This window comes from Gymnodraco acuticeps, unplaced genomic scaffold (assembly GCF_902827175.1).
Source record: "Gymnodraco acuticeps unplaced genomic scaffold, fGymAcu1.1, whole genome shotgun sequence".
NCBI lineage: Eukaryota > Metazoa > Chordata > Actinopteri > Perciformes > Bathydraconidae > Gymnodraco > Gymnodraco acuticeps.
Window position 1 is genome coordinate 40,212 of NW_022990852.1, and position 24,789 is coordinate 65,000.

Here is a 24,789-nt window from a genome sequence, read left to right on the forward strand (position 1 = left end):
TGCAGAACAACCTTCATAACAACAAGGGGACGGGTGATAACCGGAACAGCATGACATGGGACCTTTAAGGCAAAAGGTTTTCCTAACTAACTTTACTTTACTGTTGGAATAATGTTGTTTTTTCCCATTACTTTGTAAAGTTCTGTGGATTCACATCAGACTACTTAACTTCGTTAGTGTGTCAGTGCTAATACAATCTCATGCTTGAGACCGGTCATGTGTTTAATGGCGTCTATGTGGTGAGTCATTGTTGTTTTTTCTTTTGTTGAACTAAAAGTATTGCTTACTAACTTCTCTGTTACTAGTTAGTCTCTCAGTGCATATTTAACCCTCTTGTCTCAGATGGCATCTCCTTAAGTCATAATTGTCTTTTTCTTTCGTAAAACCAAAGGTATGGCTAACTCACATTAGTTTTACTTGCTTTTTCCCGTTAATTACAAAGTTCTTTGGCAAAATATGAATAACCAAACTACTAATTTAGTTAGAGTCTCTCTTTGCCAGTTCAACCCATAGGTCCGAGACCCATCCTCTTAAATGGCGTCTCTTTAAGTCACAGTTGTCTTTTTCTTTCGTTCAACACAAACTGTTCCTAACTCACTTTACTTCTATTGTTGGGAGAATAATGTTTTTGTTCCATTACCTTGTAAAGTTCTGTAGAAAAATATGAATAACCCATAATCTAATGACCAAGACCAGACTACTAACTGAGTTAGAGTTAAGTTACACGAGGCAATTCAGATAAGTGTTCTTCGTAGGTGTTCCTCAGCTGTCCTCGCTGTGACGCTTACACACTTGTCAGGAGTACACTCGCTACTAATCGGTCGAACACAGGAAATACAATCTGTTTCTTCTGTTATCTCTGCGTACACCTGTGTCACTGTCTCAGGGTTGATTGACTGTTTGAGGCCTCTTAGAAAATATGTGAATTTGGTGAGAAAGAAACGTCATATTTTCGTATATACACTTGTGTTTCAGTGTTAGCTTGGCCCTTTAGCTGTGATGTCACTCTTTGTTTGTGTAGTTTCATCGTTGCATGGCAGTCTAGCCTCTGCTTTTTTTGAGCGGTTTTCTGGGCTTGAGACAACACCGAGAGGGAACACTCATCAGGATATTATTCATTCTCTAACCGTCAGGGGAGATGCTGCGTTTCTCATATCTTCTCCTTGGTTACTGAGCTGCTGGGAATTTAAGACACAGTGGTTCAAATTGTAATCAATATAGTCAACAGTGTTTTTCTCAGAGTGCAGTGATTTGTAAAATGGTTGTTTCTGTCCTGGGGATCAGAAGAGTTCATTATCTCAGTTAATTAAACATTCTTTTAAAATAAGTAATATTTTTACAGTATATCATATACATTTAACAACAATGACAATAGCTATTCTTCTACTACGTTTTCTTCTTCTCCTACTTCTAGTTTGTCTTCTACTTTTTCTTCTTCTCCTACTTCTACTTTTTCTTCTTCTCCTACTTCTAGTTTGTCTTCTACTTTTTCTTCTTCTCCTACTTCTACTTTTTCTTCTTCTCCTACTTCTACTTTTTCTTCTACTTTTTCTTCTTCTCCTACTTCTACTTTTTCTTCTACTTTTTCTTCTTCTCCTACTTCTACTTTTTCTTCTACTTTTTCTTCTTCTCCTACTTCTACTTTTTCTTCTACTTTTTCTTCTTCTCCTACTTCTACTTTTTCTTCTTCTCCTACTTCTAGTTTGTCTTCTATTTTTTCTTCTTCTCCTACTTCTAGTTTGTCTTCTACTTTTTCTTCTTCTCCTACTTCTAGTTTGTCTTCTACTTTTTCTTCTTCTCCTACTTCTACTTTTTCTTCTACTTTTTCTTCTTCTCCTACTTCTACTTTTTCTTCTACTTTTTCTTCTTCTCCTACTTCTAGTTTGTCTTCTACTTTTTCTTCTTCTCCTACTTCTACTTTTTCTTCTTCTCCTACTTCTAGTTTGTCTTCTTCTCCTACTTCTAGTTTGTCTTCTACTTTTTCTTCTTCTCCTACTTCTAGTTTGTCTTCTACTTTTTCTTCTTCTCCTACTTCTAGTTTGTCTTCTACTTTTTCTTCTTCTCCTACTTCTACTTTTTCTTCTTCTCCTACTTCTAGTTTGTCTTCTACTTTTTCTTCTTCTCCTACTTCTAGTTTGTATTCTACTTTTTCTTCTTCTCCTACTTCTAGTTTGTCTTCTTCTACTTTGTCTTCTTCTCCTACTTCTAGTTTGTCTTCTACTTTTTCTTCTTCTCCTACTTCTACTTTTTCTTCTACTTTGTCTTCTTCTCCTACTTCTAGTTTGTCTTCTTCTTCACAATATTATTATAATTAATAGTCTATCTAATTATACAGTATGTTTCCTGCTAAATCAATTACCTATTGATGCAAAAGCATGCTTGAATGTCTAAGTTACCCTAGTGAAGAAAAACAACATGAAGTACCAAATATCACATCATATTTCAATTACCATGAAGCAGTCATCCTCAATCGAAGTTACTAACGGGATAGATACTTCTAAAACAAACATTAGGGTTAAAATCTCCAACACATTTATCGTCTTATTTCCCAACACCAGTTGCCTTCAGTCACGCGTGTCGCTCAACCACTACTGTCCAAATGTTTTTTGTTCAAATATTTTCCGTCTTTACGCTGCAGCAAACTTACTTTTCTAAACATTGAAAAGATAAGGAAGTGTGGAAAGATGGATAGCCGACTGTGAATGCCCCTTTTCAAAAGAAACATGGTCTTTATCAGGGTCCAGGTAAACAGCAGTGCGCACAAGTAAGTCCATGTTGCTGACAGGCTCTAGTGGTTACACTGTTGTGAGCTGCTATAGAAGCGGGGGCCAGCGTGAGGAGCCACTCTTCCTTCAGAGAGAGTAACTCCGTGAGGTCCGTGTAGCTCTTTTCAGACTCAATTGGCGTTGCATGTAATCGTCTCCCGATTCAACCACGTCCAGCTGCTCTTTGTGTGTCTTAGCGGGCGACAATGGAGCAGATCACGAGACCTCTGCAGGGAGACACAGCTTCTCTGCCGCTGCCCTGCTGTTTAGAAGTTCACTCTCCCAGAAAACTATTTGCATCTGGGCTTCTTTTACGCTCTGCTCTCAACAATTAGTGCGTCAGTGGATGTATTGTTGCGTTATTGTGACAAGTACCAGTATGTTCAGGCTAGAAGTCACGGTTGGATTGTTACCAGTCCTGCGTTTGGTGGTCAAAATGTAGGAAAAAGAAAACTTGAGTGTGATTATTTTTGACTGATAGTCCAAGAGGCAATGATTGTTTTTGAAACATTCTTCACATGATTATTAAAAAGTTATTAAAATCATCTTGTAGTTAGGAGGATGTGTACCAAGTAGAAGTGTGTAGAATGATATTTTCACATATTGTGACTTTACCAAATATTTCACTTACTTTGGATATTGCACTCGTCCATATAACGGTTTTGATAACACTTGCGTTACATGTGCAGCCCTTGTGGTCACTGTGACAAGAAGGAACAAATGTGTCTTCATGTTGAATATATAAGTTACATTTTAGTAGTTAGATGATGGGAATCAACCTTAAATCCTGCTCTTTTAAAGGCGGGTATCTTCAGTTTTACTGCAAACTGCCTCGCCTGTATTATTGTCGTCCCTCGGGTCTCAGCCAGGAGACAGCAGCTGTAATGAGTCCCCGCTGAACGCTGACATTTACAGTCCTGCCTTTGGATTTGGGAGCTCATTAGTCAGGTGTTCTCTTACTACAAAACCACCATCACAGCCACTGCAGGTGTTCATGAACCTCATCATGCTTTTCCTCTTATTAGAGAAGTGAGAAGGCTGTGTTTGGAAGTCATTAATCAATCCTGCACTGTCAGGTACTTACAAAAAAGTCCTGTAACGGCAAAAAATATATACATTTAAAAATATCCATGGGTCAAAATTAACTAAATGTTGGCCGGCAGCGAGAGATATAAGAAATGAAATGATTGTGCAGTATTTTTAACATCTGATAATATTATCAAAGTCATCTCCTACCAGGTTTTTCTTTTAAATTCTGAAAGCCTGTCTGTGATTGTTTTCAATTGAGCACAACCAGAATCATGATTTTAATTTACGGAGAACCCAGCTTAAACCAAAAAAAACTAAGTCTGTAACTGTGTGGTCCAAATGTTTAATGTGACTTACTTTAACAGGTCTTGTCAGAATTTGACTGATACTGAGGTATAGTGGTTTGTTTGAGAAACTAAGATTCCCAGTTGTTGTTTTGACAACACTGGACTTGTGAAGGACTCTGTCATAAAGTGTCTGTATCATTTCTTTGGTAAGAAGAAATAATAACTCAATAGTAACTTTGAGTTGACATATATTGGAGCAAGTAATCAAATATGGTTTAAGATCTCACACTTTGTCCTTCATTGTTAGGCTAATGACTCTCCCTTTGTGTTTTTAGATGACGCTAGCTGTCTCTGGGATCACCTTTCCCTGCCATCACCTCAGTGTGTGTCGAAGGTCCTCAGCAGCCAATTCCCAGGAACCCACAGAAGAGGTACACACACACACACACACACACACACACACACACACACACACACACACACACACACACACACACACACACACACACACACACACACCATACTTACTTATATAACAGGGTAACAAAATAATTGTTTTAATAACTTCTGTCTATTTAAGTCTCAGTATCGTTAAATCATTTGTTTAATGCTACCTCTTATAAAACTGCAGATATTTTATTTTCCATAGTATTTATCTTGTTCTTGTTGTACATGACACAGCTCATGATTTGGGGTGTTTACTTGCAAGAAAGACCTCAGACATACAAAACAATCTCTATATTTAGTCACCGATTATCTTGAGTAACTTGTAAGTATTTTTTCAAAGGTTCTATATTTGCTTATTTTTACAACTTGATTTCTCTTACTGTGTTTGTGTACGCACCATTACACACCAATATCAATAGCTGGTACGTGTAAACCTCCAATAAACCTGATGCTGCTTCATGTCCACAGTGTGCAGATGTCCATATGGTCAGCGACAGTGACGCGGATGATTTTGAAGACGCGTCAGAGTTCGGGGTGGACGATTCGGAGATGTTTGGATTGGGATCCTCTACCTGTCGGAAAGCACCTATGAGTAAGTCAAGTGGAGCATTATTTGAGTTGTTAATTTCCGCTCCAGGTTTTGTATTGAACACCAGGGACATGCATAAAACCTTCTTTTTTTTTACAGTGCCAGAAAATAGTGAGAACGAAGCTGATGCCTTACTGCACTTTACTGCAGAATTTTCTTCAAGGTAAGAGCTAAACGTCAGGTTCTCATTTGAAAGACTTTGATAGACAAAAGAAAGCCGGCATGTAACAATGTCTTTATGAACTGACCTTTGTGTCCCTAAGGTATGGAGAGACCCACCCAATGTTCTTCATCGGGACTTTGGAAGCTGCGTCTCAAGAGGCCTTCTATGGCAAAGCCAGAGATGTAAGTGAGCTGAAATGTTTTAATGTATTAAGATACTGTACACAATCTTACATATCTTTGTCACTTAAAAGTCAAACGATTGAAGTGTAAGATTTTTCTAGTGTTGGTTTGAGGCCCTATTAGGTTTTTTCGGTTTTTCCTGTCCTGTAGTGTGTTATATAGGTTTTAGTGCATGTCCCAAAGTTCCTTAGACTCCTTTGTTTACTGTTACAAAGTGACATCACTAAGTAGCACTCACACTTTTATTGCTAGCGCTCCAAGACATTGTTTTTGATGGGCTAAGGGGCGGGACATCTCGTCGCTGGTTGACCAATCCAGGGGTCTTAAAAAGTATTAAAAGTTGATAAATCAATTTAGCGAAAATGAAGGCTATTAAAAAATATTAAACGGCATTTACAAGGTGTTACATTTTGTAGCTTGTTTTCAATAAGTATATAAATGGTCCAAAGAGGTTGTATTCTACAGTCTGCCTGAATGTAATCATGGCGTAGGTGTGTAGTGTGATTCTGTGTAGTTTATTGATGGCATCCCGTTGGGTTTGACGTCATCTGAACAGGACATCGCACGCTCACTGCTTGATAGCGCGAAGGTCCGTTTACGCCGGTTGTTAAACATCGTTATGGGGAAATGCAAGTCTGCGTCCAAATGGTTGGAAGATAATGAGGAAGGACAATCAATACTGTATATAGTCAATGTGAGGTGAAGTGTGTCGCCAAGGTAACCGGTTAGAACTCCAAGTGGAGATGAGGTCTTAAAAAGTATGGAGAGGGTCTTGAAAGGAATTACATTGACTTCAGGATTCCTGCATAGACCCTACCAATCACAACAGAGCCGGCCAGTTAACCAATCAGTGCAGACTGGGCTCTGGTTTCAGACAGAGGGTGAAAAGAGGTGCTGCAGCACAGGCAGTATGAGAACAATGAAGAGCTTTTGAACATTAAAGCATGGAGACATGTCAAAAAAAGCACAAAATATGGACCTGAAAATGAGCAGAATATGTTCCCAATGTCATCCCTTCTTTGTGTAGACCATCTGCTGCTTTAATTGTATTTTGTTATCAGTTGTCCTTACATAAGTCATCACATAGGAGAAACACAAACTGAGAGCACTCTTATTCATCCTCTATCTGTCGAGGGAGATGCTGCTTTTCTCATATCTTACTGAGGTAGTGGGAAGTTAAGATACAGTGGTTAGTATTATAATCAATTTATAGTATACGCCGTATGTCTGCAGTGTATTGTGTGTGAACGGATCTTCCTGTCCGATGAAATGCATTTTATTTTATTAGTTTAGCTAAATCTCTGTCAACACACCAACACAATAAAAAGATGGAATATAAAAGAGAGTAGAGGTACCGTGTCAAGGATTTTGCTTCTTATCGCCAGTAGGCTCGGGCGGATCTATTTATTTATAACTTCATACATCCCTGACATGTCATCTGGGTATATGAAGTATTTGTGTTAAAGCGGAGCTGCTTGTCACTCAAATGAGAAAACCATGTCCATCTTTAAAAAACAAAGCCCACATTAAAGGATCCTGATGCTATCGCTAAGGCTAACCCCCTTCACTTTAATCATTAGATGGCAAGCAGAACATGGCCTGAGTCTTCAGGACTTTAAGCATTTATTGACTTACAAATATACTAAACTGTGCTTTGTTAACAGCCATATATTGCTAACTTATGGCGCGTTTCCACTGCAGCGGGTAGCTCGCTTTAAGCGTGCCGAGCCGTGCGTCTTTGGTTGCGTTTCCACTTGGCCTAGTACCGGCTAGCGGGTCCTAATTCACAGTTTTTCTGGCCCCATAAAATCGTGGTTCTAGGGCCAGGAACAACCAGGCTGAGTCGGGCTGAGTATGCTAAACTAGAGAGAGAATCGCTGGCAGGGGGCTACAACTACAACAAGATGAACATATTTGACCGTGATTTAATTGTAATACACGTTTCAAAATGATGCCGAAGTAACAACATACTGATACCGGTTAGTAAAAACCATGAATTAATGCTTTGACAAGTCTGCAGACAGACGGCAGGCGAAGAACACTTTTAGAATGCGTGTTTTCTAAATGGAGATTGGCTAAGCTAACGATATATATGCTCCGACCGTCCACACTCACAACAACGGCCTACAGACATAAATAAAGCAGCGACTGTATTCTCCATGACACAGACAGTCTGTGGTTTGTACTTGTTTAACTTTTGTCTAGTTTCTGAACAGATATGAGGAGCTGTGAGCTCTGAGTGCTAAGAGCTAACGGCTGTGTTGTTTTTCTGGGGCTCTCATTGAAGATGACGTCACGGCTCCGCCTACACTGCGTTACTATAGTAACTACCCCAGCTCCTAAACTGTAATGGAAGCGCAGCATAAAGTGAGCCGGGCCTAACGAGGCCTAACCATACCGAGCGAGGCCGTGCAGTGGAAATACGCCATAAGTCAAACTAACTGCTTCTTTTGTGACATATTATGGTTTAAAAAAACAACTCAAAACTACATTTTAAAATATCCCAGATGCTTATAAGTGAAGGATGATTCCAAACGAACGGAAACCCTGATAGAGCATCTCTGTATCAGTTTATCACAAAAAGGAGCGTCTGGATTTCTAAATAACTCGTTGTTAGGAAAATATCCCTCGACACCGGGTTGAGAATCAATAGTCAGGTACTAATTTATTCTTGCAAGAAGGAGCAGAGTTAAGTCACATACAAAGGATATGGTTCAACTCACACACATGAGGTATGCTGCTCAAAGGAGCAGGAAGTAACATCAAGCTTATATAGTCCAAGTGAGGAGGTAACAACAAAGTCGTGAATCGGTTTGGCGTCGGGAAGGTGTCGGGACATCTCTGGAAAGTCACGTACTTCCTTCGAGCCACTGTTGCTCTTTGCCCCTCGAAGTAGTGAGGAGACGAGGAGTATGTGTCCTCTCATCTGGATCCACAACATGAATTATGCCCTGCCTTCTCCTATCTCAGAAGAGGCAGCTGCAAGGTCACACACAGTGCAAAGTCACACAGTATCAGTGCATTAAAACCCATAAGAGGAGACGACTTGCATTTTCTCCAACATATCCCTCCTAATATAGAATTGAAACATACAAATGATTATAAAGATTAAAATTCATATACAAAAGTACCCAAACGGTTGAGTTAGGTAGATTGTATAGGCACATTTTTGAGGTAGATTATAGCAGCAGCCCACATTCGAGGTAGAACATGATTTTATTCACACTTATAATTGAATAGGTCATACACAGTGCAAAGTCACACAGTATCAGTGCATTAAAACCCATAAGAGGAGACGACTTGTATTTTCTCCAACACTCGTTCATGCTATTATACCTTGATACATACTATAGACAACCATGAAGAATTCCTACTGAGATCCCATTAGAAGTGGACTGAAAATAGCAATATGTTTTATAAGAAGCAATTGGTGTCCTTGGTAAAGTATATTCACCAAACAATCCATTTGTGGTTTTAATTAATATTGCCGTGTAGTAAATATATATATATATATATATATATATATATATATATATTGCTTTTTTGCCAGATCTCCCTTTGCTTACTGGAATGCTACATTGGCCCCCTGCTGTCTTATGAGTGGTTTTTATTTATTTGTTCGACACAGAGCTTTTGTTTTTCTGAACACAGCCTTAGTATACAATTAGTGTTAACACCAAGAGAAACAAACACACTTAAACCTGAGGGTCATTTAATAATGATTACAAACATCTTATCTTAAAATGCATGACTTTTTAGTAAGGATGTAACGATATATCGCGGTAAATAAATGTCTCAATACCGTCGTGAGACTGACAAAATCTACCGCGATTTTTTTTGTAAAATGTTTAAACCTTTATTTAACCAGATGGTCCCATTGAGATCATCGATCTCTTTTTCAAGGGAGACCTGTCCAACATGGCAGCAAGTAGGTTACAACATGAACATAAAACAACAGAACACAAAAGGACATGGTATTTACAGAGCTACATGTACACACCTAGAGACATTGACAAGTACCAACAGTATATTTATATCTCTGTCAATAAGCCTCACCTTCTTGGCAACAACTGTATTGTTTTTGAAGTGGTGGAGAGACAATGCACAGTTTGACCCACTGCTGTCACCCATGGCCAAAGCATGTCTCTCTGTCCCAGCAACATCAGTACCAAGCGAGAGAGTTGTTTTCACAGCAGGGGATTTTGCAAACGCCCAAATATCCCAGCTTCTACCTGGAAATGTGGACATGCTCATATTCCTGAAAGATAACCTTGATGACGCTGAGTGAGTGAGTGAGTGAGTGAGTGAGTGAGTGAGTGAGTGAGTGAGTGAGTGAGTGAGTGAGTGAGTGTTAGAGTTGAGTTACTTGAAAAACTAAAGTGAAACTTGATTTATTCCATTGCAGGGTCTGATTATTATATTGTTGACACTTTAAAATACTACTATCTACTAAAATGCTGAACAAGTCAGATTTATTATTTAATAAAGAAAAAAATGTTTAAAACTTTATTTTTCAATATCGCGAAAAATATCATATCGTGGACTTTTTATCGCGATATTATCGTACCGTGAGTTTTTGGTATGGTTACGTCCCTACTTTTTAGCCTTAATTCTATTTAGATTTATTTATGAATGTGGCATGACTTTGACTTAATGATGCTGCATGATAACATACAAAACCAAAGGAGACCAAATCATCTAAGAAGTCTAAAACAAATCACATATACCTATCACTGAATTTAATTAATAAGGAGGAACAAAATAAATGTAAACAATATGCATATGATTGACATTAAAATCTTCTGCTTCTGACAAACCGTTAATGACCTTTATTTGCAGAGTGGTGGCAATAATGGGGGTCCGTCCTCACTGTGTTTACTGTTATGTCCCCCCCTCTGTGTAATGCTGTGTGGAGAAGGCTTTATAGCCACATTGATATCATTCCCTCAAAACCCTCATCACATTTTCACCCCGACAGCTGAGGCTTTATTTTTAGCTGTCCACTTTTCCCGCCTTGTTTTTTGGCTTTTGTCCTTTTAAGGGATGCTTGTATCAACTGACAGCTTGTGTGGATTACAGCCTTATTAGACTGTGAGGACACAGCAAGATGTGAGGGGGGTTCAGACCACCAGAGAGGGAGGAAGGGATGACACCGGGGCACAGAACGGAATACAAATGGGGTCTGAGAGGAGAGGAAGGGGGGAACAAGTCAGAGGAGGGAACTGAGTGAGAAGGAGAGGAATTAAAACATGAGAGGTTGAAGTGAGTGTGAGATAAACAAAGAGGGAACCAACGTGAAGAGGAGCTTGGCGTGTCGCCTGCTTTCGGCTGATCTCCTCTCCTAAGCCAGCACAATATGGCCGACGTCTCCCTGGTGTTCGCACACTCTGTGCCGTACCACTGTGCTCGACGCCGCGCGAGGGCAGAGAAAAGTATTCATTTTCACTGTATTTCGTTGTATTCTGGGTGAGCTTGACTTAGTCTGCCAACTGTGCCGTGGTTAGAATGGCTTTAGAGAAGCTGGAGAAAGAATGCCGCACGAAAACAGAAGCTATTTGATCTGCTCTGTGTTTGTCCTGTTTTGTCACAAGCGTCCTAGACGACAGGACAAAACATGCTGCTTTTTGACGGTTTCATTACACAGTAGCATATGTGCGCGACTACGCACTCCCTTCTCCTCCGTCTACCCCTTCTTTTGCTCTTTGGCTCCATTTGAAAAGGTGGTTTTTGTGTTCCCCTCGCAGAGAAAGGCCTACTTCATTAAGGGGATATTGGAAAAGGGCAGATTTGACTGTGGGTTTATAAACAGAGGAATCAGTCTCACTCTCTCAAAGCCTGGGAGAGGCTAATCACTAAGCAAAACACTACATTTGATGAAGTGTTTCTGAAGGTGTGTGTTGGGGGACTGTTGAGATAGACTCAATCCATCCTTAATGAAAATGCTTTGGGCTGCTGAGCTGAGCTGAGCTGAGCTGAAGCCTCTTGGGGATCAGCGGTTAGTCGGGGAGATAGGCCACCCATCACTAACCACGATCCACTCTAAATCCCCATCGACGCGCTGGTTAATCACTCTAACCCCACTCTGCTTCCCTCTCCTGTCTGCCACACACAAAGACACATCAAAATTCATAGCCTTGCTGGAGAGGGGAGTTCAGGGGATTTATCAGCACCAAGTGTCCGCTTTAAAAAACCCTGCAGTAGCCTCGCCGAGTCAAGAGCAGAGCGGGGAAAGATGTTCATTTATCTGTCAGATCTAGGGCTGGAAATCACAATCAACACCCTTTAATTGTGTCTGAACAGTAGAGTTTAAAAGACAGGAAGTAATAGCCTTTGTGTACGGCTTGGACAGATGTATCCTTTAAAATGTATGTAAGAATTATTGTGCATGCTATATCCGTTAATTTTGCTATTTTCATTCAAAGGTAACTAGTTTCAGTAATGCCAGAAAATGTAATGATGGTTGTTATTATTATTATTATTAAAAAGTATACGACTACTTGATCTAATTCTTCATCTTACACTTGTAGCATTACTTAAGTAAGCTGCACTAAGAGCTATAATGTTGTTTTAATACCTATACAAAAATATGTTGGGAGGCGTTACAAATATAGGGGGTAAAGTACCCTCGTGATTTATCGAAGGCGTCTGAAATAATTCCTTTCATGCAGACGGAGTAAATCAGTAGGAAATGAAGGTTAGAATATATAAATATATTTCCTTTATGTGAATATATTTAAGATACATTTTATTCCCCTAACCATTAGTAAGGCAAGCCAATGAAAACCTTTAAAGCATTAGGATAACAGTCATTAAAAGCCAAAAGACTTCACTAACAATAAGATTAAATACTAGAAAAACATCGCGGTGTAATAAAGAGTTATTTGTTTTAATGAAAGGCAGCAGCGACCAGAAAAGCCTGGATTTAAAAGAATGAGATGAGTAGTTAATCAGAAGTTGTTATAGCTAAAAGATAGCCACTTAGCCTTAGCATGTGATTAATTTAGTCAGTTGAATCACACTTTGGATAGAGTTTCTGTCCCGTGTTTTCAGCCGCGTACAGAGCCTCCTGTGTGGCTGGTCATCGATCTGAATGTGTTTTCCCCGCTGTGTGTCCAAGGTCATTAGATCAGTCATTTGAGCTCTTCATTTTGAAGTGTTTGCTTTTCCAGACTGAGCCTGCCATGTGTAGAACAATCACTATCTGGACTCCCTGCTTCCTCTCTCACTGTTAAACATATCGCACCTGTGATTAAAAGCCTCGTCTTGATGTGATACAAACACCACGAGACTTTTATCAAACCATTAGCTGACTGTCGGGGAGAAGCTAACATCCGAGCCTTAGCGTTCCCCTTTAAATTCCCACAAAGAGGCTTCCAATTTAAACATAAGTCCACACATTGTGATAATGTCATTGCAATTAAAGACAAGACATTTGAGACATCATTTGGGGTTTTATTTGTATTAATATTAGCTTTCCCTTAAATGCAGAGTGCCCTCCACAGCTGTGAATGTGACTTCATTTAGACTATTTAGACCAGGGGGGTCAAACTCAAATACACAGAGGGCCAACATTTCAAAATGGGTACTGGTCGAGGGCCGGACTGGTTCAATGTTTATTGCAGAACTTATTGAAATGAACTCATTGCACATATTAAACCTGGAACTAACAAGCTTTAATGATTGCCTATAAAAACAACATTAAATAATCAGTTGCATTCATTTCTTATGGCTCTATCTGCAGCTTCTCCAGAGTCATTTCTTATGAGTACATTTCCCCACAGGCCAACAACAGCTTCAACAAAACTATTCCCTCAAAGAGAAAACCAAACATGTCCTGTTGTCCTGAGAGAAAGTGCAGAAGGAAGCATCCATTAAACTCAGTGTGCTGCTCTGTGATGCTAGCTCAGATACTTGGCATCTCCTCTTGGGAGCAAGGTCATCAATGTTTGGGCTCAGGCTCTGAGCGGAGGAGACCCTCAGGATGGAGTGAAGGTGTGCGTGCAATATACCGGCGGGCCAGATCTAATAGGAATTACAAATTATCCTGCGGGCCAAAATTAAATCCACCAAGGGCCTGATTTGGCCCCCGGGCCTCGAGTTTGACACGTGTGGTTTAGATATTTAGGCTGAGTGACACTTTGTTGTTGACGCCTAGTTGGGAGGAGAGTTAGTTAGGTGGCATTCAGGGTTTTTTGGAGCAATACGTTTATTTAAAATGTGCTATAAAAATAAACTAACCTTAAAGCTATAAGTGCTGTATTGTGGCTACTTCAAATAAATGGCAAAATATATAATAAAGTTGTATGATTTAGGGCACAACGTATTATACAACCAGTCGACATGGAACATATCATCTTTTAATACAATCAGGAAACTTTAGTTTGACTCATTTTATCAGCAGTGGACACACATTTGTATTTTCCCTCCATGTCTATGAAGAATCAGTTTGGAAAGGAGCTTCAGTCGACAATCAATAATTATAGCTTGGCTTCTTTTTATTTTTAAATAGCTAACCTCCTCGAAGAGTCAATTATATAACGATATTAACTGTTTAACTATAATCAACATATTGTAGTGTTGGAATGACAGTGGTATTTGGAATGACTGAGAACAGTACTGTGAAAGTGTATGGATTAAACAGCCTGAGATTTAGTTTTACTAGAACGTTATTGGCATCGTAAATTATTGAAATATTAACGTATGTCAATTAAGCTGGAGATGTACCTTCAGAGTAACATTGATTAAACCGTCAGAGGCTAAAACTCACAACTTCCACACATCCTCACCCACATTAACTACTAAATAATTATAGTTTTCTGATTTACATATATGGTCGATATTGTGGGGAGACCAGAAGTGTTTCCGATTCCTGGATTACTTAAATTAAATGACAGGATAATCATCAATTTAAGCATCACACTTTAGGACTATTTCTTCTTCATTTTTAAAGTGTAATGGCAACTATTTCACCTTTTTCCCTTTCAGCTTGGCTTTACTGTGGTGTTGAATCCACAGGGGGCTACGGACAAAACCCAGGACGGTAGCTACAGTGCAGTGCAGTAAAACATATCCATGTTATTGATCAGAGATAATTATCTGTACCTTCAGAGTACGAGGAACATTAATAACAATAATAATAATAATTCCTTACATTTATTATAGCGCTTTTCCAGATGCTCAAAGCGCTTTAAATTAAACATTAAACAGTCAGAGGCTTTAACTGACCTAATACTAACACTGTTTATTGATGGATGGGTGGATGGATGGATGGATGGATGGATGGATGGATAGATGGATGGATGGATAGATGGATGGATGCATAGATGGATGGATGGATGGATGGATGGATGGATGGATGGATAGATAGATAGATAGATAGATAGATGGATGCATGGATGGATGGATGGATGGATGCATAGATGGATGGATGGATGGATGGATAGATAGATAGATAGATAGATAGATGGATGCATGGATGGATGGATAGATAGATGGATGGATGCATAGATGGATGGATGGATGGATGGATAGATAGATAGATAGATAGATAGATAGATGGATGCATGGATGGATGGATGGATGGATGGATAGATAGATAGATGGATGGATGGATGGATGGATGGATAGATGGATGCATGGATGGATGGATGGATGGATGGATGGATGGATTGATTGATTGATTGATAGGTACTTTATTGGAAATGATTGCATTGCAGCAGAATAAATAACACAATACATAAGTACAGTACATAAGAGAAACTAAGACACATAAATAAACAGTCAATATATTTCAGAAATAGAAATAAAATGGCATTAAAAAATATACATACATGTGGAAATACAAATTTCCATTAACAAATATAATGCAGGATATTATTGAGCAAGAATAGATTATTCAATATTAAATAGATCATGAATGTAAAATGTCCTGTGGGACTTTAAGTCCTTTTAATAAGTAAATGATTGCCTCTCTCTCTCTCTCTCTCTCTCTCTCTCTCTCTCTCTCTCTCTCTCTCTCTCTCTCTCTCTCTCTCTCACTCTCACTCTCACTTTCACTCTCTCACACACACACACACACACACACACACACACACACACACACACACACACACACACACACACACACACACACACACACACACACACACACACACACAAAGCAGGCTTATGTTTAGCTGAACAGGTGTGAGGAAGGGCTATGGGGTCACTATCTGGCTCAGGTTGGACCCAGTAATTTAGCTGAGCGGAGGGATCTGCTCCTCCCCGCTCAGACAGGCAACACAAAAGATCTGAGGTGAAAGCGGAGAGGGAACAGAGGGGTACGGACAGTTTAACTGAGATGAAGGAGTTCAGTTGGCCAAAAAATGCCCACTTTGATTAGTCTTTACACTTGCTCTAATTGAGCATGCTTGTGTGTGAGTGTGAGTCCTTCCCTGTGTGGGTATCACATGGGGAAGTCTCTGCGCATGTCTTTATGTCTTCATTTCTTAATCACCATTAGCACTAACATTAGCATTGGCTTTTCTTTCCGGGGTCCACACACATATAGTTAAACATATATTAACACACAACAGACACACACACATTTCTCATTTCAATATCGACCAAATGTGGAAGTACAATGATCATCCTTTAAACTAACATTAAGTCCTTACTAGAATCAAACAATTACTAAATAATGAATAACTAGCGTATACTACAAATACATATTCATTTGCAATCATTCATTTGTTGCTCTTAATATTGTCTGTCGCGGTAAATGGCTGTCTCCCTACTACAACTATTGTATTCCAAAACCCAAAAAACTAAGTTAGAAAAAAACGAAACCAATAAATAGTCATTTGTAATAATACATATAATAGTAGAAATATGAAAATGTATGTTTCACAATGCTCAAAAATGCTTTACAGGTACATACAGATAAATAAATCATATTAATAATAACATAAGTAGTCTTTGTCCAACATAAGTCCACGTCTGATATCACTGTAAATTGTATATGTATCTATCCTGTACTGTTAGACATATTTAATTACAAGAAAATGATATAAATTAAGTAAAACTATTTGCCAAGCTAGATTTCTACTTCTACCCTTGTGTACCTTTTTGTTTCTTACACATTAACTCATAGTTTAAAGTATACATACACACAGACACAGTTTTTATTTAGCAATTATTATTGTTGATTTGGAGATATTGTGACGTTTTAACCAATCTTTGGAATAATATGCACCGGCAATGTATTCCAATGGCTCTGTACGAGGCTGTTTTCTGTATCATATATATTTTCACATTAGTTAACATGAACCTCCTTTTTTTCTCGTAGAGAGGTTCCCATAAAATCTACGGTGTCACTGTTACGGCCCGTCCACACTACAGCTTCAAAAAAAGCTTGGAGCTGGGCGTGTCTGAAGCTCGACCAACAACCAATCACATGAATCTCCCGCCCCTGACACACAAGCAGCGGTTTGATTGGCTAGAGCTTGTACTGGCATATGATTTGATTGGCTGACGCTTCCACCGAAAGCTTCAGAAGCTTCAAAAGTTGAACATTGCTCAACTTTTGCAGCTTGAAACGCCAGGAAAGCTCCGCTCTGCTTCCCACAATGCAGTTCGGCGAAAAGTGACGTCACCCCATTCAAAGTGAATGGGCAGAAGCGTAAGAATCTTCCAACGCCGCTGTGTGGACGGGCCGTTACACTTCTGACAAACTCGACCAAGCACAGGAGCATCTCTGCATCTTTTCAGATTTCCTAGATTCAACATTAAAAGGCTTTTATGTCCATGTGTGCAAAGCTACAGTCACAGGCTCCTCCAACAGTGCAACACAATAAAACTGATAACATAGTGTTCTTTAATAGTTTAATGTTAGCTTTTTACTTTTAAGATTGCTTTTAACCGTTATAAAAGTAGTGTTAATATGTGGAGAGTGAGACTATCAAGCTGCACAAAACGTTTAAGTATCACAGGGAGATGCTACCTTCAGGGTCAGCTTACAAAAAATAGGTCTTCCATGCAGCACTCTATTATCCTTTAGATTCAAGGCTTTTATGGTCATGTGTGCAAAGTGTAGTGTAGTTATGACAATGAACATCTTAGGTCACAGGCTCCTCCAACAGTGCAACACAATAACACAGATAATAGTGCAAGTAAATACAATAAAATAGAATATAGTAGAAATAGTGCAGAATAGTCTATAAACAAGTAATTGGAATATTGCAGTGTTAATTTCGTCAACGAAAACTATGACGAAAGATGTTCTCCAACGACCTTTTTTACACGACTAAGACGAGACGATGACGAGCTAAAAATAGATTCTTGATAATAAAAACTATGACGAAATGTATATTTAGTTTTCGTTGACGAGACGGGACGGGACTAAGGTGTTAATGGTGGATTATCGGACATTCAAAATGCAGGATATTTTCCCCCGTCCGTCTGGTCTGTCAAAATGCATCTTACGTTTCTAACTTGCAATATCATTATTTCCGCTCTCTTCACTCCAGAAGAGCGATCTTCCTGTGTCTCGTCTGTGTGCGGGGGCGGGGCCTAACGCTCTCCCTCTCTCGCTCTGTGCGGGGGCGGGGCCTAACGCTCTCCCTCTCTCTCTGTGTGCGGGGGCGGGGCCTAACGCTCTCCCTCTCTCTCTGTGTGCGGGGGCGGGGCCTAACGCTCTCCCTCTCTCTCTGTGTGTGGGGGTGGGGCCTAACGCTCTCCCTCTCTCTCTGTGTGCGGGGGCGGGGCCTAGCGCTCTCCCTCTCTCTCTGTGTGTGGGGGCGGGGCCTAACGCTCTCCCTCTCTCTCTGTGTGCGGGGGCGGGGCCTAACTCTCTCCCTCTCTCTCTGTGTGCGGGGGCGGGGCCTAACGCTCTCCCTCTCTCTCTGTGTGCGGGGGCGGGGCCTAACTCTCCCTCTCTCTCTGTGTGCGGGGGCGGGGCCTAACGCTCTCCCTCTCTCTCTGTGTGCGGGGGCGGGGCCTAACACTCTCCCTCTCTCTCTGTGTGTGGGGGCGGGGCCTAACGCTCTCCCTCTCTCTCTGTGTGCGGGGGCGGGGCCTAGCGCTCTCCCTCTCTCTCTGTGTGTGGGGGCGGGGCCTAACGCTCTCCCTCTCTCTCTGTGTGCGGGGGCGGGGCCTAACTCTCTCCCTCTCTCTCTGTGTGCGGGGGCGGGGGCCTAACGCTCTCCCTCTCTCTCTGTGTGCGGGGGCGGGGCCTAACTCTCTCCCTCTCTCTGTGTGCGGGGGCGGGGCCTAACGCTCTCTCTCTCTCTCTGTGTGTGGGGGCGGGGCCTAACATACACCCTTCAGCGGCGTGCACACATATTTTTAAGAGTAGTAGTACCGTTAAAAACCTTAACGATACCCGTCCCTAGATATTACACAAGTGAAGTGTTAAGAGAGTGAAATGTTGCTTTACGATTTTTAACACTTGATGCTGTCACCTTGATTCCAATTTCAGATTCCTGTATTTGCCTAACTGAATTAGTTTTTGAACATTTTGACTAAAAGTTGACTAAAATGTAATGATTTTTCATCGACTAAAACGTTTTGAGTTTTCGTCGACTAAAACTATGAAGGATCAAAAGGACTAAAATGTGACTAAAACTAATAACCATTTTCGTCTTAAGACTAAATCAAAAATAGCTGCCAAAATTAACGCTGGAATATTGATATATATATAAGTTGCAAACAGATGAATGTTATGGATGTTCTTTCAAAAGTTCAGTTGTCTTCCATGTGTGTTGGGCCGTCAGTGTTTGTATCAGGTTTTTTTTTTCATGTTGTAAACCTCTCCCTCCCCTCACACTCATTCCTCTCTCAAGACTGAATTTGCTTGTCTTCTCAGCATGAGTGTTTAATCTTTTCAGGGCCCGATGAATGAGTCCCCGGCTCCTTCTCTCTAGGAGCCCTGGAGATTATTCTAAAGCGCTAATCGTTGAGCAAACACAGCAGTGCTCTCCCATTCCTATTCTACACAGGCCACAGTATAGCACAACTTCTCCTTTCACTTCCCCTCACGTTTTTACGCCCTGTGTAGATTTTTTTTTTGCTTTTTGGCGTACGTAGCCTAGATTACAGCTCCTGAGAAACGGACCTCTTGACTCCCCCCTTCCACAGTTGAAAAAAAGACTGAGAGTTTTTTTTTATTTGTTCTTATATAGCAAGAGAAGTGACATGTAATTTAGAGAGCATTATTTCCAACATTGTCCCCTGGAACCTTTTATGTTTGTGGGTGTGTTTGCTTTTTAATTAGATCGTCAGGAGGGAGAATCTGCCGGGCTTATATGATGGTGTCAATATCCTCGGATTTGGAGCTTCGTCAATATTGTCTGGCCCTGCCGCGACTAACCTGAACAGGCTGCTGGCATTTGGTGTAAAATAAATAGAGTGATTTGTCTGTTTTGTTTTCTCCATATCTTCGACGCCTCCTTGAGAAGTTTTATTTACACCGCTCTCCATTTGATTTTGTGTGGTATTTGCTTTTTTTTTACCCAGTTGTGGCCTTGCGTTGGTCTGAAGAAGTCATGTTGGCTCTGAACCAGCGGACCCTCGTGTCATTTTATGGTCATGTAATGTGGGGATGAGATCTCACATGTGCCTGACAGATTCCACACTAATATCTGAGAACAATGGGGTTTTTTAATATCATTTTTCGATGTGTTTGTGTTGGTCATAAAGCTGGTCATTTAAGTCCATTTTACTCAAAATAACTGAACAAAACTGAACAACTGTCTATTAACAGCCAACTTTACTACTTTTTGTTCCAACACTGACAAAAACAAACCTGTTTCTCTTTTTATTCTCCACCTTTTCAATTCCAATTTTTGTATTTATCGGCATGAACATTTTGACATACATTATTGCCAAAGTATTGTACGAAAAATCTATTTACAACATGCATCTACACAGCATTAAGTAAAACAAAAATGATCATCCTTTCAACTAACATTAAGTCCAAACTATTACAAAATAATATACAAATAAATGTGAATTTACAATCCTTCATTTGTTGCTCTTAATATTGTTTGTCACGGTAAATTGTTATCTCCCTACATTTGGAATATATGGTTGTGTATTTGAACAAAAGCAGAATTATGTTTGTATACATTTTTGTATTCGGGATTGTTGGAAACGTTATTTCGATGTCTCTGTCCGTACAAACACACAGACAAATTGACATTAAAGTTGACTTTGACTTCTTTACAAGTATACAATGTACTTTTTTAAAACATGAACAAACAAATTCAACTAGATCTTTTAAAACCTTACACACCCACACGGTCACTGAGGTCTGCTGACAGACTCCTTCTGGTAGTCCCAAAATCGAGGCTAAAGCAGCGGGGAGACAGAGCCTTTGCTGTTGCAGCTCCAAAGTTATGGAACGAATTACCCCTCCATGTTAGACTTGCTCCAACTCTGCCTGTTTTTAAATCTCGTTTAAAAACCCACTTATTTCCCTTGGCTTTTACTGTACAGACCAGGTGACACTTGTGCTGTAAAATGTGGTTTTTATTTATTTATTTATTTTTTACCTTACTAGTGTTTTGTATTGTTTTAACGTCATACAGTATAGGAGAGTTTTTTCAGTCGGTGGCTTCTGATCTGGTTTCATTGTCTCGTATTACATTTGTTTCATGTCCTGTCTGTTTTTATGTATTTATGCTATGTTTTTGTACAGCACTTTGTTCAACTCTGTTGTTTTTAAATGTGCTATATAAATAAAATGGATTGGATCGGATAAAACACCCCTCATTCCCGCCCCATTTCTCTCCCCGTAAAGTGACAAAGACAGAAATGAAGACTATTGTGCAGGATATAACACACTTTTGTTCCTCTCGTGCTCCTCAGAGGAAGCTGCTGGCCATCTACCTCCACAACGATGACAGCGTCCTCAGCAACGTCTTCTGCTCTCAGATGATGTGCGCCGACTCCATCGTCGCCTACCTGAGCCAGAACTTCATCACATGGGCCTGGGACGTCACTAAAGAAGCTAACAAAGCCAGGTACCACACTTTGATGACTTTATTTCTGTATCGTATTCACGTGACTTGCTAGTCATAGGGCTGTGGTATTTATCAGTTTAAGCTGACATTTTTTGTATTTTTCTCCCTTATCTGTGAGTATCTCGCTGAATTTACTACATGTTTGCCGTTGTGGTATGAATGAGACCACCTAAAAAACATTATTTTGTTTACTTAATTTGTGATACAGAACATAACTGATAGAAGTTACATTTTGACTGAAATAAATATACTCTTTTCATTTTTTCAAGGAAGGGTTTAACACTAGTAATGCCATCTAATTTATATTTGCTTAGATACATTGGTACCTCAGGTTGCAATAACACGTGGTTCATTTTATAAAGTTTTAATTAGACTACTAAAAGGACATGGATGAGTCAATTCAATTGCAGTAGACCACATGTGTCAAACTCGAGGCCCGGGGGCCAAATCAGGCCCTTGGTGGATTTAATTTCGGCCCGCAGGATAATTTCTAATTACTATTAGATCTGGCCCGCCGGTATATTGCTCTCACACCTTCACTCCATCCTGAGGGTCTCCTCCGCTCAGAGCCTGAGCCCAAACATTGATGACCTTGCTCCAAAGATGAGATGCCAAGTATCTGAGCTAGCATCACAGAGCAGCACACTGAGTTCAATGGATGCTTCCTTCTGCACTTTCTCTCTCAGGACAACAGGGCATGTTTGGTTTTCTCTCTGAGGGGAATAGTTTTTTTGAAGCTGTTGTTGGCCTGTGGAGAAATGTAATCATAAGAAATGACTCTAAGCTGCAGATAGAGCCATAAGAAATGAATGCAGCTGATTATTTAATGTTGTTTTTATAGGCAATAATTGAATCTTTGTTAGTTCCAGGTTTAATATGTGCAATAAGTTCATTTCAATAAGTTCTGCAATAAACATTGAACCAGTCCGGCCCTCCACTAGTACCCATTGTTTAAGTTTGGCCCAATGTGTATTTGAGTTTGACCCCCATCTAATTTATATTTGCTTAGATACATTGGTACCTCAGGTTGCAATAACACATGGTTCATTTTATAACGTTTTAATTATAAAGAAAACAGTTCTGATAACAGATTACATTACATGTCACTTGTTAGACGCTTTTATCGACATGCTGACTGCAGTGGGACTCAAACTTGCTATCCCCTGATTAAAAGTTCAGCGCACTATACCACTGAGCCACAGCCTCCCCTAGATGACCAAAACTATAACACCAAGGCTATTTAAAGAAAGGTCACTGCCTTTTAATGATTTATTTCCTTGGACCTCTCCTAGATCCTGGCTCCTATAACAATCATACTGTTTAGTATTTCATTTAGCCAGCTGTGAAGTCAAAGCGGAGCAATAACTGAGCCACTAAGCCCCGACTGCAAGCTCATGTTTTATGTATGTGACTTTCTGTGTGCAGGAGTGGACTGTTTGCATACTGACATGTATCTACTAAAAAGCATATTGAATGTCTTTCAGTCGGAGAGCGGCTTGATTGTGTGCAAACTGTCAGAATAAGAAATCTGCTACTCTCTCATTCCAGTATCAGTGTTTGCTTCCACCAGAGGAGGTTCATGTAGTGTGTGAACAAGTGGAATTTATAGTTATGTGTAGACGATGAGCTTTTAGAAAATGATCTAAAATGTTGGATGAAACCCCGTTTGACACATAAACAGCGTTTTCAAATCTACTCGACTTAGTGTGGCCATGTCCTTAATTGCTGGCATTCAACTCCCGCTGCATTGCTCACACCCCGCATCTCTGTCCTCTCTTTCTCTCCTCCACTTCATTCTCTTTTTGAAGCTCCGAGGTTGCATGCTAACAAAAGGCGTTGTGTTTGCATGGTGAGGCCCCTGATTGGGCAATCTTGACTAAGCTGTCTGAATGGAGGGTCAGTGGGAGACGAGGACTCCCTCTGAGTCCAAACGTCTCTATCTCTGTGTGTTGGTGCAGCTCCAGCAGCCTGTGATGCTAACTGTGCCACACCTGGTTATTACACACCTCCTGCTTATCAAATACTACTTTATTTAAACAGAACACAAATCAACAAACAACACAGAAGTCAATAAGCACAGGAGTGAATAAAATAGCAATAAATACAATTCTGTTAAAAGCTTATTAAAAATTAAAAGGTGGTTCTTGAGTGTACTCCTAAAAAAGATATATATTTAATACACATACATTTGTTTACAGTCTACATCAGGCATCCTCAAACTACGGACTCCGGTCCGGATCCGGACCGAACCACCACTGTCTCCGGACTCTGAGCAAATTATACTTTTCATATGTATGATCTCTCTGTATTATATGTGAGACATCGCCACAACGCATTCGCAACGAGTCAAAATTCTCCGCTATGTCCACTGCAAACAGCGCTCTGCATGTCTGACTGTTCCACTGTGTTCCACCTGTGTGTGTCAACGCTTTGGTCCAATCACATTCAGCATCCAGTCAGCGTTTTTTCCCCCCAAACAATCTGCGAATCAGAGGCACAGTAGGGCGGGTCTTCGCGGAATGCGGGTGGGAAAAATGTGTGTGTCTCTTTCAACCTGTCTAAGTCAGAGCGAGAATTTTAAATAAATACATTCAGAGCGAGAGTTAACAGCTCATCTAGTTCCATCTGTACTGTAGCTAGTAGCCTAGTTTCACCTACCGGGGTGGCAACTGACACCCTAAAAATAGGCCTTGCCACCCCAGCTGCCACCCCAGTTGGCAGCTTTGTTTTGAAAGAAAAGTTGTGGCTCATCGGACATTTATGAGAGAAAGTCTCTAATGTCCGAGTGCAAGTGAATGCAGCACAAGATGCACGTCATGTAACCCCTCCCCCGGTCCTGGCGCGAGCGTGGACATACGATTGGCGGCGATTTCATTTTGAACTGGACGGCGCAAAACGAGAAGCATTCTGACCCAAGCACTGAAGGAATGAGGTATTTGAGGTCTACACTGACAGAGAAGAGACTGTCAGTTTGGCTGTACTCAGCATTGAATCAAAACGCACTAAAGCTGTTGATCTGTTGATCTGTTTGTGAGGCGTTTTGCTGAACAAGATGGTAATCGCCGCATTCAGCTGTAATAGACATGTCAACTTGATGCGGATGAGCATACACAACTATTAAGATGATGACCTTACGTGTGTAAATATATTTTTTTCTTTGAGGGGGTCTGCCCCCAAAAAACAGTTTTAAGTCCTGAGAAAGTCAAATAAGACGGTGTGTAAAACTACACTGCCCAGCCAAAAAAAAGTAACCACTTTGATTTAACTAGGCCAGTAGGTAAGGACTTTCCACTGGATAATAACTGCAGTATAAAATAATGCATGAC

General features: G+C 40.3%; 1 protein-coding gene across 1 annotated transcript in view; it reads left to right on the forward strand.

The window, feature by feature from the left end:
- faf1 (Fas (TNFRSF6) associated factor 1) overlaps window positions 1-24,789 on the forward strand; it is a gene marked incomplete at its 5' end in the record, with an annotated part of 105,391 nt that overhangs the window by 37,660 nt on the left and 42,942 nt on the right. The window contains 5 exon segments of the mRNA XM_034233163.1: window positions 4,417-4,512; window positions 4,997-5,120; window positions 5,217-5,280; window positions 5,381-5,462; window positions 21,309-21,463. Coding sequence (XP_034089054.1) covers window positions 4,417-4,512; window positions 4,997-5,120; window positions 5,217-5,280; window positions 5,381-5,462; window positions 21,309-21,463 — 521 coding nt within the window.